The sequence below is a fragment of the Odocoileus virginianus genome, chromosome 7 (genome assembly GCF_023699985.2).
Source record: "Odocoileus virginianus isolate 20LAN1187 ecotype Illinois chromosome 7, Ovbor_1.2, whole genome shotgun sequence".
NCBI classification, from domain to species: domain Eukaryota; kingdom Metazoa; phylum Chordata; class Mammalia; order Artiodactyla; family Cervidae; genus Odocoileus; species Odocoileus virginianus.
The window spans coordinates 27,422,741-27,439,033 of NC_069680.1; the positions used below are offsets into that span (position 1 = coordinate 27,422,741).

The 16,293-nt window shown below is 47.3% G+C and overlaps 1 protein-coding gene across 1 annotated transcript in view; it reads right to left on the reverse strand.

Annotated features, from left to right (window-relative positions):
- ADAM12 (ADAM metallopeptidase domain 12) overlaps nucleotides 1–16,293 on the reverse strand; it is a 388,630-nt gene that overhangs the window by 127,247 nt on the left and 245,090 nt on the right. Inside the window, exon 4 of the mRNA XM_070470396.1 lies at nucleotides 14,366–14,444. Coding sequence (XP_070326497.1) covers nucleotides 14,366–14,444 — 79 coding nt within the window. The remainder of the gene's footprint in view (nucleotides 1–14,365; nucleotides 14,445–16,293) is intronic.

A 16,293-nucleotide genomic window follows, 5' to 3' on the forward strand; every position in this document is an offset into this window, starting at 1 on the left:
AGGCCCCTCTCAGTCCATTCCTGAGCCGACACCACACTGCTTTAATTCCTATTTTTCTATAGGAACACTTTGATATCAGAGCAAGTTCTCTCGATTGTGATTCCTTTCACGTACCATGAAACCCCCCTTTTAAAAGCATGCTATTACGGGCATTAGGACCTTCTCAGTCTTGTGCCACCATCACCTATAATTCCAAAACATTTTCATCATCCACAGAAACCTCACACCCATCAGCAGTCACTTTCCATTACGCCCCACCCCCAGCAACCACTAAACTACTTCCTGTCTCTATGAATTTGCCTCTTCTGTTCATTTCATGTAAGTGGAACTGTACATAATGCAGCCTTTTGTGTTTGACTTCCTTCACTTAGCATAATGTTATCAAGGTCCATTCATGCTGTAGCGATAAGTGAGTATTGGTACTTCATTCCTTTTCATTGCTGAATAAAATGACATTGTGCACTTAGTCCTGTCCGACTCTTTGTGACCCCACGGACTGTAGCCCGCCAAGCTTCTCTGTCCAGGGGATTTCCCAGGCAAGAATCCTAGGGTAGGATGCCATTTCCTCCTCCAGGGAATCTTCCTGACCCAGGGATTGAACTCAAGTCTTCAGCATTGGTAGGCGGATTTTTTCTCCCACTGAGCCACCTGGGAAGCCTAAACTGACGTTGTAGGGATATACCAAATTTTGTTTTCCCATTCAACACTTGATGGGAATTTGGGCTGTTTCCACTTTCTGGCTATTTTGAATAGTGCTGCCATGAACATGTGCCTACAAGATTTTGTGTGGACATGTTTTTTGGTTCTCTTGGGTATATACTGTGGTAGGTATATGGTTATAAATGGGTAGGTGGGATTGCTAGATTTTATGGTGACTCCCAACATTCCGAAGCACTGCTAAATTTTTTTCCAAGCAGCTGAACCATTCTACATTCTCAGTGTGTGGGAGGAATGTGCAAACTTCACATCCTTGCCCACACATGTTATTGTCTACGCTGTTGATTACACCCGTCCTAGTGTATGTGAAGTAGTATCTCTCTGTGGTTTTGCTTTTCATAATGACTTGAGATGTTGATCATCCTTTTTTGGCTGTGCTGCATGGCATGCGGGATCCTGGTTCCCCAACCAGGGATAGAACCAGCACGCCCCGTACTGGGAGCTTGGAGTCCTAGCCCCTGGACTGCCAGGGAGGTCCCCAAACATCCTTTCCTATGCTTATGGGCCATTGGTGTATCTTCTCTGGAGAAATGTCTATCAAATCCTTTCCCTGCGTCTTAACTGCGTTTCTGTCTCTTCATTGTTGAGCTGAAAGAGTTCTTTCCATAACCTGGACACGAGACCTTACATGATTTGAAAATATTTTCTCCCACTTTGTGTGTTGCTTTCTCACTTTCTTGATGTATTTTGAAGCACAAAAGCCGATCACTTTGATGAGGTCCAAACTCTCTATTTTTTAATTTATTTGCTTATGCTTTAGGTCCCATTTCTGAGAGACCCTTACCCAACCTAAGGTAATGAAGACTTACACCTATTTTTAAGACTTCTGCAGGTTGAGCTCTTACATTTAGATCTTTGATTCACTTTGAATTAATTTTCATAAATGCTTAAAGTGGGGGTCCATTTTCATTCTTCTGCATGTGGGTGTCCAGGTTCCCTGAACCATTTGTTAGAAATCTATTACTTCCCTAATTTGTCTTGGCAATCTTGCTGAGACTGAGTTTTCTTTTGATCCTATTTTTCTTCAAAAGTTTCTACACTATTATAGCCTATTTCCTCTCTCAGGTGAATTTTGGAATCAAATTTTAAGATCTGCAATAATCCTTTGAGTTTTCAGCTTGGCTACTTAGAATGTATAGGTCGGTTAGTCAGGATTTGTAGTTTTCAAATAATAAGATTTTCTATTCACATACATGGTATTTCTCTTCATACAATAAAGCCATTTTTGCATCCTTTGGTCTAGTTTTAGATTTTTGGGGGGATGGCTTTGGGAAGTTTTCATTAGGTTTATGTCTAGGTATTGTATAGATTTGCTGATATTACGAATAGGATCTTTTTTCTGTTTCATCTTACGCGTGGTTATTTTAGTGAAAAGGAAAGCTTTTTTATTTTTTAAAGTCGATCTTGTAGCAGACATTGTTGTTGGGCCATCTTATCAGCTTAATAGTTTGTGGCATATTTTGGATTTTTTATATTGTTGATTAAACCTACTGCAAACAATGAAAGCTTTGGGGGGCTCCTTTTTGACCCCCATACAATGTAGAGGAGTGGGGTGCCTAGTGTCCAGGGACAGAGGTGGGAGGGGGAACCACCCAGAGGGAAAGCATATGTACAAAGATGGGTGATGGGGGAGGAGGACGGTTCAGGGAGGGGCTGCATCTGCTTGGCTAGAGGATTCAGGCACAGACGTAGACTCACTGCCCTTCTCCTCCTGGCAAGAGCATCCTTTTCAACCAGCACGTGGCTCAGGAAGGGGTGTGCGAAGGCCAGTGGTGGGGGACCCTGCATCCAGCCAGGCCACAGGCATCCAAACAGCCCACGGGGGATCCCTGCTGCCAGTCTGCCTCTTCAGTTTCCATGGCAAGTACGTTTTAAAAGGCTCCATGGACCCCTGCCCCTCCAGGTAACTCTAGCTTTGGGCAGAGTTGGGAGTCATAACAATTCTATAAACATGGGGAGGTTGTGCCACTGGATTGCGGTGCCCCAGGGCATCAGGGGGTGTGGTCCCCTCTGCACAGGGTTGGGGGCTCAGTCTTGGAACCCAGCAGGCAGGTGGGAGCTGAGACGACGCAGCAGGTGAAGCGACCCAGCTGCTGTTACAGTTTAGGCTGTCTGGGGAACCAGCATCATGCAGTTTTCACCTACTCTTTTTGAGGGTCCTGTGCCTGAAATCATTTGCTCCCTTTTAGAGGACTGTGAAATATTGCGATCAGAAATCAAGTATTGGTTAAAAAATTAAAACCCAATTGGTGACAATAGTCTATAATGACTGACCTGTGAAATCTCAAACTCATTTATCCTCAGTCTCAATTTACTTTTTAATAGATTACTTATCAAATGTACTTTCAAATTAAATACCCAGAAATATAAGCTCATTAAAGCATGAGCTGAGAACAAATTAGTATAAAATTAATTTCCAGTTCAACAACGAGGATGAAGCATTGCTTATCCAAGAGGGAGTGTATCCCAGCTCTTGTGCACTGGCCCTTAACAACTCCAACTCTTGGTCAGTGCCAGAGTTAACACCTCATGTCTAGCTCTAACACGACTTTCTGTTCACCTTCAGACAGTTGACTAGCAAGTCCGTCTCTCACTGTTGACTTTTACTAGAACTCCAAATTCCAGATCCTCCATGACAATTACAATCTCATGAATTTCTTTTTTTAAAACGTGATTAACTAAATGTTTAAGTAAATGTGATTACATATTTATAAGGTAGTAAGTCATCATACAGGGCTTCCCTGGTGGCATGTTGGTAAAGAACCCGCCTGTCAATGCAGGAGACCTGGGTTCGGGAAGATTTCCCTGGAAAAGGAAACACCCACTCCAGTATTCTTGCCTGGGACATCCCATGGACAGAGGAGCCTGGTGGGCTATGGTCCATGGGTTCCGAAGAGTCAGACATGGCTTAGCAACTAAACAACAGTAAGTCATCATACAGATAAATTGACCAACCAGAAAGACAGACTCATCACACTAGGTGACACATACTTGGTTGGGGAATTCGGCTCTGGGGAGTGGAGGAGATGTCCGTTCCTCTTCCTTTGAGGGGCTTTATGCCCTTTGGCAGTGGCCCAGGAGGAGGGAAAAGTGCCGGCAGCGTCACACGGGGCAGCAGTGTCCACTCAGCAAGGGCTCCAGGTGAGTGTGCGTCCCCACATCCAAGCGCCAGGTTGCCTCCCTTGGACTGATGCCAAGAGGCAGGAACCAGCCAGGCCTCATAGATTTGCAAACGCACAGCCTGTTGGACCTGGATGTGGACACGCCCATGAGGGACAGAGGCACCCGTCATGCTTTGTAGGTGTCCCCAGGCCTGCTGGTTCAGTTGATCACAATCACCCCTGCAAACCTGCCATTCAGTTGCCTCCAGAGAGTCAAACTGTGTGTCTCTTTCTTTATATCACACTCATGTCTCTAAAGAACAAGACATCATCCTGTTTGCATAGTCGTCTTGGCCTAGTTCTGCTGATCCCATACATTCTCTTTCTACCAACAAAACATAACACAGAAAATAGTCCCAAACATGCATAACCACAAAATTACATCTTTTCCTCTATAAAACCTCTAACCATGTATTTTATATACTTATTACTTAACCTAATGCATTCCCCCCTCCAGTAAAATAAATCCTCCTTCTGTTTAATACTATCAATCAAATATAATAGCGGGGAGGAGGAATAAGAATAAGAACCCCTGAGCTTGAAAACAGTAGCCCTCAACTCTATGTCGTATGGGAAGTAAAATAAAAATTCTGTTACCCAACTTTCAGCAGACTAGAGAGAAAGGAATTTTATCTGCTAAATTGCTAACAAAAGTGGGCTGACGTTGTGATTAAAAAGGACCTGTAAGCAAACAAATTCCATTAAGCAGCAAGCTGAGCAAAAATTATTTGCAACATTCTTTTCCTTGGGAACTGAGTAGGGCCTCCCCTGCCCCATGCAATGTGACAAACTGTCTCCATTTGGCGTTTGGATCACACTGTGTTCTAGCTGGGAGGGAACTTCGGGCTCTTAAAGGTCGACCTTCCCTGAACAGATGCAGAAACCGAGGCCCTCACTGGTTAAATAACTGTCTCATGTCACAGAGCTGGTTCACAGCAGAAGACGGACAAAAAACCAAGCCTCTCAACCCCAGGCCAGACAGCTTCCTTCCATGTCTTGCTGCTATGAACATGTGCCCTCATGAAGAAAACCGATCCCCTAAAATCCCCTAAAACCTGGATGGAATGCTTTCTCAAGCACAGCAGAGTCTCATCCCCACATCACTCAGGGAATCCGAGGAAAGTAAAGTCATTTCCAAACTCAGAAAGATCTGCAGATGGGAGGGCTGTGACAGTGAGTGAGTGTGTACGCACACGGGCGTGTCTGTGTGTGCACAGGTTGCTCCACTGTGGTCCAGTCTTTCCTCTCTTGTACAGACCTTCAGACCTCCGCAAACCAAGTGTTTGTTTGAGACTAAAACAAGGTGATAGTGCATTCAAGCAAAGAAAAAGTGACCTTGCAGCCCTGTGTGTTTCTGACGTGGCGATATTATGCTTTCCCTGGAAGCTTCCCTTGGAGATTCCCAGGAGGCGCTAGTGGTAAAGAACCCGCCTGCCGATGCAGGAGACATAAGGCATGCAGGTTTGATCCCTGGGTGGGGAAGTCCCTGGAGGAGGGCATGCCAACTTGCTCCAGTGTTCTTGCCTGGAGAATTCCTTAGACAGAGGAGCCTGGCGGGCTACAGTCCATGGTGTCCCAAAGAGTCGGACACAACTGAAGTGACTTAGCATGCATGCCTTCCCCTGAGAGTGTATTGGACAGTTTATTGAGAAGTCAGCACACCCATGCTCTCTGGACCATGTCTGCCCCATCTTTAACCATCTCTGCCCTCAGATATAATAATCGCTGCTCCCAGCTCTAAACCATCTCTACCCCCAACTCTAGCCAGTACCATGTCCATTTAAAAGACTAGGAAGGACCAGCCTCAGGGGCCATCACATTACTGTGTGGTGCTGGAATTCAGCACTAGAGGATGCAGCTTACAAAATTGTGTTCACAATCTTTGAGACCACCCTGCAAACTCAGACTGGAAACAGTGAGTTGGCAATAGTGAGAACGCTGAATCGACCTGGAGTCGGAAGTCTTATGGTTTGAGACGCCGCCTCCATTTCTAATTTGTGAAATGGGATCGACACTTGCTGCCCACGGTCTTAGGGATCAAATCAATCTGTGAAATGTGTGTCACTGTCACCGAACTGGGATATGACAACATGTACTTAAACCCATTATGCTCTAAGCGCTGGGTTCTGCCAGCCTAGTTCCCTCTGTGCTGGACCCCGGGGGCTCAGCGTCATTTTGCTGAATGAATGAATGAACACGTGCAGGAGAAGCTGACCCCTGAGAAAGCAGAGGGTGTGATTTTCTCACACTCCCGCACTAGCTCCTAACTCCCAGCTCCCAACCTTCTTGGCAGTCATGCAGAACTTTGTGTGGATGGATGAACAGGAGTCGGAGGGGCGTGGCAGGAGACGGCACAGAGGAGCTGAGGCCAGTGGCCCCCTCAGGCAGACACACTACTGCAGAGCCAGCTCCAGACACAGCTCGTGGACCCCTTTCTTGCCCACAGCTCCCTTTCTCCTTCCATCATCCTGATACCTGAAGGACCTCGGAAGAATAGATGGTCCGGGGGGGTTAAGAGAGGCTGTGAATCCATCATCAAAGCGGAGCAGTGGCTACCACGGGCTCTCTCCTCTGGAAGCCTGGCTTGTATCTGGTTCATGCTCACATTCCTGGCTGGTTCAAAGCTCGGGCTGAGATTTCAGCCGGGCAGCCTGCCTCCCTGCCTGCAATCCCAACCCCTATACCCACTGCTTGCAGACTGAAGGCTGTCCCAAATCCTCCTCTCCTGATACCTTTAGAGAAGGAGAGTCAGCACACCTGGGGCGCCCATGGGGATGCACTGCACATTCCACACGGATTTGGTCTGCCACTGCCTGGCTCCTAAAGCATTTTTGTCACGGATTCATCGTATCACCTGTCAGATGGCATGTTGCTCAAGGACGGGGACCATGTTCCCTCCCTCCTACACAGTGCTGTGGGGCACTGGGCCTTCTTCAGTTCCCGTGGGCTTCAGAGCAAGGCGCTCAGCAAATTCCCAGAGGGCTCCTGGCCCCTCTCCGTATCCCAGGACAGCAGGCAAGCAGAGCATCCTCTCCCCTCCCTCAGATCCATGTGCCAGGTCTCTCTCTTCACAGCAAACACCAGCCCGTTCCTGAAGCTGCCTCGCTAGTTTTATAGACTGAATTCCATGACAGAAGCACCACAGCCAGGGAGATACGACAGACCCCTGTGTTTGCATCATAGTGGTTAGGAGCTCAGATCCTAGACTCAGGCTGTGTGAATTTGAATCCTTACTAGCTAGGGGCTTGGTCTACCCACTGAAGCCCTCTGTGTCTCAGATTATTCAGCTGGGTATAAGAATAACATATTGGGAGTGTCAAACAACCAAGGACATATGAAGCCCTTGGCACAATGCCTGGCATAGTGTTGGTGCTTAGTCCATGGCACTGTGGGCACTCAAGAACACTTGTTATTGAGTGAGTGTGTGTGTGAATGAATGAGCAAATTCATGTATGAAAAGGTAGGGCATGTCACCATCATGGGATTCCCATGGGAAGACTGGTCTCAGAACTTTGGACTTGAGGACCGGGGAGGCATCAAGGAAGCTATCGATGATCTGGAAGGATGAAAATACGAGTGAAACAGGGGATGGCATAAATAGAAGGATGTTCTAGAGGGCTCATGTAGGCAGCAGTGGTGGCTGGAAGACATGTAGGAGAGATGAAAAGCAGGGAGAAATTTCAGGTGGCCAGAGCATCTTCCAGTTGAGAAGTGAGGAGCTGGGCTGCAGCTGCTGCGGTGTCAGTGGACCAGGGAGGGGGGATAAGACGCTGAGAAGGTGGAGATCACCACGGGACATGGTGAGGACCTGAGGGGAGCGGGGGGCGCCTAGGGCCTAAGTCAGCGAGAGGACACAGCAACCTTGGAGACACAGGCAAGCCTGGACGAGCTGATGAATTAGATGTGTACACACATGGTAGGGAAACACATTCCATTTTAAAGCATTTTTTAAAGAATTTGATGACGAGCCTAGCTCATTTGCTTATGAGATGGAAATGGTCTCTGTCTTTCCTCCTACCCCCAGAATCATCTTTCTCCCTCTTCAGATGGTCTCTGGCTGAGATGAAAAGTGGCTGACTCCCTCATACCCATTTCCAAGCCAATGGTGGAAGATTCTACTCCTTTTGATGGGAAACATTTGCCACGGAAGTGAATGGATGTCACTCAAACAATACTTTGGATCAAAATACGGGATTTCATGCCTGTCTGATGGTTCCACCTCAGTTAACACTGATGGTCCCCTTTGGACGTCTTGTATAGCAAGTGGTTTCATAGACTTTTCCCATGAGAAACATATATAACAAAAGGAGCCCTTCTGAGTATTGCTCAGGTGCAGAAGCTCAGATCTTTTTCCTTCTCCCCATCTTCATGCCCCTGACCTCAGCAGCCATCTCCTCTTACCCTGGCTCTGGGCTCATCCATGAGAGCCAGCTGTCTGACCTTGCCAAATCTCTGCTCCTGCCCTTCTGATGACCTTCACACTGCAGCTAGTGGCGTCTTCCAAAACCTATCCCTGGTTATGACAACCCCTGGGTTGACACCTTTTAATAGCTTCCCCATCTTCCTCTATGACAACTAGACTGTCCCCTCGGCCTTGAAGTCTTACCTATTGTGGCCCCTGTCAAACTGCAGGCAATTCCCCATCTCCAGGTAAAACTTGGCATCAGCCAGGAATGTACTTCCCTTCCCTATCCCCTGGATCATGCTTCCTCAACCTTCAGATCTTGGTTGACATGTCCCTTCTTCCATGAAGCCTTTCATGATTCCTTAGACTAGATTAAGCCCCTTAGCCTGACCTTAAGTGCACTCAGCACAGATTTTATTAATTCAGTCCATGATTCTTGGAATTATGTCAGTGTCCATCCTCTAGCCCCGTGTGGGTCTTCTTGTCTGTTTTTATTCTTTGTGGCAGTCATGGGGCCTGGCACCGGGAAGGTGCTTTGTTAACACGCACAGAACAGAAGGATGTGTTTGGACCAAAGTGCTGACAACATGTAGGAGACTTTCTGGAGGCCCATTCTGGCCTTCCCCAGAGCTGACTTCTGGGGTGTAAACAGCATAAATGTCACGTGCATTGTCTCCCACAGGCTTTATTAAAAGAGATAATGTAGGACACAATCTTTCCTTAGATATGGCCAGCAAAGGCTTGAGCCACAGATATTTTGTCCTGTCTGAACAGCAGAGAGAAAAGACAAGGAACCAATTCCAAAATTAAAATCAGCCACTAGTCTGCCTGTCAACCAGCTTATACTGATTGTTGAGAGATTAAATTTAAGAAAGAAAGCTGCCAGCCAAAAAGTGGTTCTTATTTTATATGTAATTTTAAATTTAGTGAAATTCTCTGTGTGCTGACTTGGGGGGAAAGTGGGGTGAGTCAGCATTTTTCTTCTTGTTTTCCAGCCTGATTCAATAGAAACAAAATCCCCAAAACTGCATCCCTCTCTCTCCCCCTCCCCACGAAAGACAATAGTAGCCTATGAGCTCCCTGAAAGGGTTTCTGCTGGAAGGACAGGCTGTCGAGGGCTGTGGGTTTTCTTTAAGTAAATGAAACAGTTCACTCATTTTTACAGCAACGTGGCTGACAGCTCAGAACAGTACTCCAATAAGTGGGGGAAGGCAGCTGTTGGACAAAGGGAAAAGCCATTGTTTTTGTAATTATAAAAGCAACATATGCTTATTGTTTCTGGAGGTTTGGATGTGCCATTTCACCCAGCCTCCAGCTGCTTCTTCTATTGTATACAGATTCAAAGAGTCCACTGCAGATCAAAATACACTATGAATTTGCGTGTGTGTGCACGGGTGTGTGCGTGAGTGTGTGTGTGCATGGGTGTGTGCGTGTGTATGTGTGTGAGTGTGTGTGTGTGTATGCTCAGTTGTGTCCAACTCTTTGAGACCCCATGGACTCTAGCTCATCAGGCACCTCTGTCCATGGGATTCTCCAGGCAAGAATACTGGAGTGGGTCGCCATTTCCTTCTCCAGGGGATCTTCCTGACCGAGGGATTGAACCTGCATCTCTTGCATTGGAAGGCGGAATCTTTACCACTTGTGTACCACACTATGAGGCTGCCTACCTCTGAAAGGGTGGTTTCTGCTGCATTCCATCAAAGGACACAACTTAGGTCAGGGTAGAAGTCAGCCTTCCTTCTATCTCTAAAGCCTCATCTCCCCTCATCTCCCTACCTGTTCTTGCTAGCCAAGACTGGGGGGACCCATCTTGGGGAGGCTGGGGCTGCAGAAGACCATTGCTTGGAATATTCCTCAGAGGGATGGGCAGGATTACCCACCCTTAGCTGAGGGAAGACAGTAAGGCTGGCCTCCTGGCCATTCCAAGGACCCTACCCTCGCCCCGTCAGCAGGGACCAGAGGTTGCCAGGGCCTGCCCGCTCCTTCCCTCCTTGCCCTGAGAAGATGCTTCCATGCGGAAAAGTGAGGGATTAAATGCAGGGGGGAGGTGTTTGCCTGTCTGCACAGTTACCTTGTGAAAAGACGAGGAGGAGGAGAAAGGAACTCCCTTTCCCCACCCACTATACACAACAGTCACAGCAAATAGAAAACTACAGAGTCTCCACCAGACAAAGACAACTGCTATCTATATTCCAGCACCTTCGGTCCAGGGTGCTTTCTGAGATGCCTGGATTTACAGTCATCAGCAAGCCAAGTTCCATACACCCCGGCGGTGGATGGACCCTTGTTTATCAAGTCCCCTATTTCTTCTTCTCTCTTATCATATTTTTCCCCAAAAGAGATAAAAAGACCAAAAAATGCCTGAGAATAGGGATTGAGTCCAGAGCCGGAGATACAAAACAATAAAATATGAAAATTACCTTGGAAGCATATCTTACAGCCGGAGGATGGTCTGTATTTGACCAGCACTTTCACCATCATCTACCAGTGAGATTTGGAGCACTCTAGCCTATTGTCTGGAGAAGGCAATGGCACCCCACTCCAGTACTCTTGCCTGGAAAATCCCATGGACGGAGGAGCCTGGTGGGCTGCAGTCCAAGGGGTCGCTAAGAGTTGGAGACAACTGAGCGACTTCACTTTCACTTTTCACTTTCATGCATTGGAGAAGGAAATGGCATCCCACTCCAGTGTTCTTGCCTGGAGAATCCCAGGGATGGGGGAGCCTGGTGGGCTTCCGTCTATGGGGTCGCACAGAGTTGGACATAACTGAAGCGACTTAGCAGCAGCAGCAGCCTATTGTCAAGTATTTCTAGAATCTCTATTTTTCTGCTTCTATTTGGAACAACAATTTACTCTGTAAGGAAAATCTTCATGTTAACTCTAAAAGCATATTTTAAATGACATCGTCTTAGGAGACAAAAAGAGAGAAAGAGAGACAAAGAAAGTCAGGTGAATGCATGCTTGTGCACGCTCCATTGCTCAACTGTGTCCGACTCTTTGTGACCCCATGGACCGTAGCCACCAGGCTCCTCTGTCCCTGGAATTTTCCAGGCAAGAATACCGGAGTGGGTTGCCATCTGCGCCCCCACGTGAAGTTGGTGCACCAGAAATTACTTATATCTGAGATGGGCCCTCTTCTTGTGCGGTCCCCATCCTTGTCTTGGATTCCAGGCTCACACACCTATCTCCCCACCGAACACTTTCACTTGACCACCCCACCACAAACTCAACAGGGACAAACCTCTGTTCACTGTGCCCCCTGCCTTCTAAAGCCAACAACTGCTCCTTCAGGATGCCACTGAGAAACCAATTACCCATCTTAAGCAGGGGGGGAGCGCATTGCTGGTGCATCTTTAGTTTTCTTCCCCCACCCCGTGTTTTCACTCTGGAATTTTTATTGGACCTGTTCTGTTCTCTTTAAAATATTTCAGACTTTTCTCCAACTTTTCTATCATCTCGCATTCCTGAAGGTGCTAATTCTCTCCTTTCCCTTGTCATTTACCCTGGATTTTGCTAATTGTGGGTCCTGTCATTTTGACTTTGGGTTATCTTTAATAATCTTCTTCCTTTTTGTTTTTGACATGGGAACCTTATGTAATCTGGCTGTAGAAATATCCCTTGGTTCAGTTCAGTTGCTCAGTCATGTCCAACTCTTTATGATCCCATGGACTGCAGCACGCCAGGCCTCCCTGTCCATCACCAACTCTCGGAGCTTGCTCAAACGCATGTCCACTGAGTCGATGATGTCATCCAACCATCCCATCCTCTGTCATCCCCTTCTCCCACCTTCAATCTTTCCCAGCATCAGGGTCTTTTCTAATGAGTCAGTTCTTCGCATCAGGTGGCCAAAGTATTGGAATTTCAACTTTAGTATCAGTCCTTCTAATGAATATTCAGGACTGATTTCCTTGAGGATTGACTGGTTGGATCTCCTTGCAGTTCAAGGGACTCTCAAGAGTTTTCTCCAACACCATAGTTCAAAAGCATCAGTTCTTCGGTGCTCAGCTTTGTTTATAGTCCAACTCTCACATCCATACATGACTACTGGAAAAACCTATAGCTTTGAATAGACTGACCTTTGTCGGCAAAGTAATGTCTTTGCTTTTTAATATGCTGTCTAGGTTGGTCACAGAAATATCCCTAGAGAACTATTTTCAGTTGGCTTCAGCTTGGCCCCAGGGGATCCCACACAGCTGACTTGGGACCACTTTTGAGTTCAGTACAATGAATAGGAGTCCCATCCCTATGCTGGTTTTAGAAATTTGGGCACCAGTCCACCCTATTTCAAATGTACACTTTATGAGGCTAGCTGGGCTTTCACTTTCTCTATTTTTTATGAAATCATTGTTCACTCCAGGACACCTGGAGACAATTCTCTTTGTTTCCCCTTCTCTGGACTGGGGTTTTCCTAGTCCTTTTTTTTCACAGAGGAAGCACTTCTCTGGGGGCCTAGCTTTTGTGGGATTCTCCATGGCTTCTCTGATGACTCAGTGGCTAAAGAATCCACTTGCAGTGCAGGAGACAGAGGAGACACGAGTTCAATCCCTGGGTCGGGAAGATGCCCTGGAGGAGGAAATGGCAACTCCCTCCAGTATTCTTGCCTGGAAAAAAGCCATGGCAGGCTACAGTCCATGGGGTTGCAAAGAGTCCGACATGACTGAGGGACTGACACTTTGACTTTCAATTGCAGATGCCCACTTCTCTTGTTCCAATCCCCAAGCACTGAAGCATCGGGTCTTCTCTCTAGGTTCTGAATGGCCTGTTGGGATACTGACTTCAGTGTTCACCAGCCCAGTGCTCTGAGCTTACATCCCTGCTTTGTTTATTTCTTTTATTTTTAAAAAACTTTTTATTTTCCACTCGAGTATAGCTGATTAATAATGTTGTGATAGTTTCAGATGGACAGCAAAGAGATTTAACCACACATACACCTGTATCCAATTTCCCCCAAACTCCCCTCATTCCCAGAGATGTATCTGGCTCTCTCAAGCTTGCTCAGGCATTAATAAAAATTCTTATATGCTTATTTTTTACCCAAGATTTTCAGGTGCTTTCTTTGGGCATCAGTTCACTCTGTACACTCCTGAAAATCTGAAGGTAACAGTTTGGAAGTGCCAAACACATGATAAAGGAAAGTGTTGGCATAATGCAGAGAAAGAAGAATTTTCTGCCTATGATGGAAAGCCTTTCAGTTTGTGTGAGTGTATGTGTGTGTGTGTGTTAATCACTCAGTCGTGTCTGACCCTGTGACCCTAGGGACTGCAGCTCACCAGGTTCCTCTGTCCATGGAATTCTCCAGGCAAGAATACTGGAGCGGGTTGCCATTTCCTCCTCCAGGGGATCGTCTCGATCCAGGGATAGAACCCACGTCTCCTACATTGCAGGCAGACTCTACCATCTGAGCCACCAAGGGAGCCCTAAAATTATTCTTTTTCAAACAAACACCCATAGCTCTTTAGAACAAGTAACCATCAGCCTTCAGAGGGCAACAACTCTCTTTAATGCCCACATTCAGCTCTGGGGCTGAGCACAATAGATGTTTGTTACAGGAATAAACAAAATTAACACCCTAAGGTACACAGAAAACTTCAGATATTAGGAAAGCCAAGAGCCGATAAATGTCACATTCCACAAATAACCAAGACACAGCATCATAGCGATATGGTGGCTACATTTATGACAGGTTAAGCAGAGTCAGTTTTCCTTTGAAAATTTTTAAGGGTCTTGCAAGTTTAACGCTGCCAAGTTCAGCTTGGGGATGACAGCTTTCTGAATAAACTCTCATTTGGGCTTGGTTTCCAGGAAGGCTTTGCCTGGCTTAGCATCCCATCATTATTAGCAGATGGATTCAATGTCAGCCTGCGATAAAGCCGTACCTTCAAGGACTGCCCTGGCACATACCTGGCCAAAGTCAAGTTTTTCTGGAGTTACAATGGAATGGCCAAACAGTAAGCGATGCCCAAGCTCTTCTGGGGTTCTAATGGAAGGATCTGGGCATGTGACTTCGGTGAGGATAAAACAACTACAGAGTTTAAGCACAGATCTGATCGCATAATATCATGGCGGTCCAAGCAGGACTTACTGTGTAATTTCGGATGAGAGAGATGTCCGTGCCATCTTGCAGATAGTGGGTTTCTGTGAAACTGCTGGCGATGAGACCTCTGTGGAAAAATAAAAACCACATAAACGTGGGTGTAGATTCACATTGACATGTTGCTCGTGAATATCTAGGCTGGATGGCAGCAAGGGTCCGACTCCCTCCTCACTGTACAGATGACCCCATGAGGCTCTCTTGGGCTTTCAGCCTATTCAGGTTATCCAGAGGACAGCCAGAAGCAGACTCAGCATGCGCTCTGAACAGCAGCCCCTGTCACACCCGCGGTGCCCTCCCCACCCCTCCCATCTCAGGGGTATGCACACACGTGCACACACACAGGCAACACTCTTTTATGAACAGCACGTGTAGATTTTGTGTGTGTGATGAAAATTCTTAGGATTTGCTCTCTTAATAACTGACATATGTAACATACAGCAGTAGCCATTACGGTTGACAGAAACTCAGAAGAGGCCCACCCTTCTGGAAGTCACATGGCCCTGCTATCTAGAACCAGCAGCTAAGCTCCCCGTAGGAAACATAATTTTGGATCCACAATATTGGTCCCCTAATTCTCCCACAGCTGAGGGAGCCAGCTATCAATATTAAAATGTCAAAGAAGTGTTTCAAACAATGATGAAGTGTTGGAAAGAGTGCTGTAGGTGGGTGGGGGGGGGGCAGGGAAATGACCTTGGTCATACTGAAATACTGAATTTCTACGGGGAGTTGGTAGAGGAGCAAAATCCTCTAACTAAAATGGCCTGCGATCTACTAGACCTCCACTGATGGCAGCAAAGCCTGAGTTTGCTTAGGTTTTAAACTATTCTTTGCTTTCTTCTGTGATATGGGCATTCTGTCCTTCTCGACATCACCACAACGAGTATTTCCTGGGCACCTACTATGTGCTGGGTACACTGCCCGGGGAGGTGACAGACAGAACACAGTGCAGGGTGGGGAGGGCTGTCACAGAGGCAGGAACAGCCTTCCTGGCTCAACAGATGCACTGTAGGTGGGGCACAGGGAAAAGGCAAGGCTTTACAGAGAGCGGAGGAGGAGTCTGCCAGGCAAAACTGGGCTGGGAGGAGAAGGGGGTTCCAGGCAGAGGTCGGCAGGGCCAGGAGCCCCGAGGGTCTGGAATCCGGGTAGTCAGGTTGGTGGGAGGCAGGGAAAAGCTCTAAACACCCTGCATTTTATCAGTCTGGGCAGTAATGAGTGTTGTTGTGCGGTTGTTATGTAAAGTCCAACTCTAACTGCAGCTCGTGATGGACAGGGAAGCCTAGTGTGCTACAGTCCACGGGGTCGCAAAGAGTCGGACACGACTGAGCGACTGAACTGAACTGAGGCTTCCCTGCCCTTCACTGCCTCCCGGAGTCTGCTCAAACTCATGTCCATTGAGTCAGTGATGCCAACCAACCATCTCATCCTCTGCCGTCCCCTTCTCCTTCTGCCTTCTCATGAGTGGAGAGTGTTTGAAACACTGGACTCTGCAGGAGGTGAGGACACGGTGACGATGCTGTCCAGCCTCCCATCCAGGGAACGCATGTCACACCGCTCAGCTCTTCAGGGGTCACTCCACCCGCAGCCCTGTGATGAACCTGGGACCCAAGCGAACACATCTGTAGTCTTCCCTGCAGCCTGCCTGGAGCTGGGGACTCTGGAGAAGCAGGCTTTCCTCTTTGCTCTCAGAGCTTCACACAGATGCACTCAAGGCTTCCTCCAGCCTGGACCCTGGGTGCAGGAGGACACGGCCCCGGGAACACCCAGCCATCATCAGCTGTGACACGGGACAAAAAGTGGAGTCTTCCAGGTGCCTCGGGGGTCCATGTGGCCTCCCCTTCTCCTCAATCAACCCCTGTCTTTTGCTTCAGCTGGTTCCAGTTGGGCTTTACAACCGAAGTCCTGATTGTTGTTTAGTA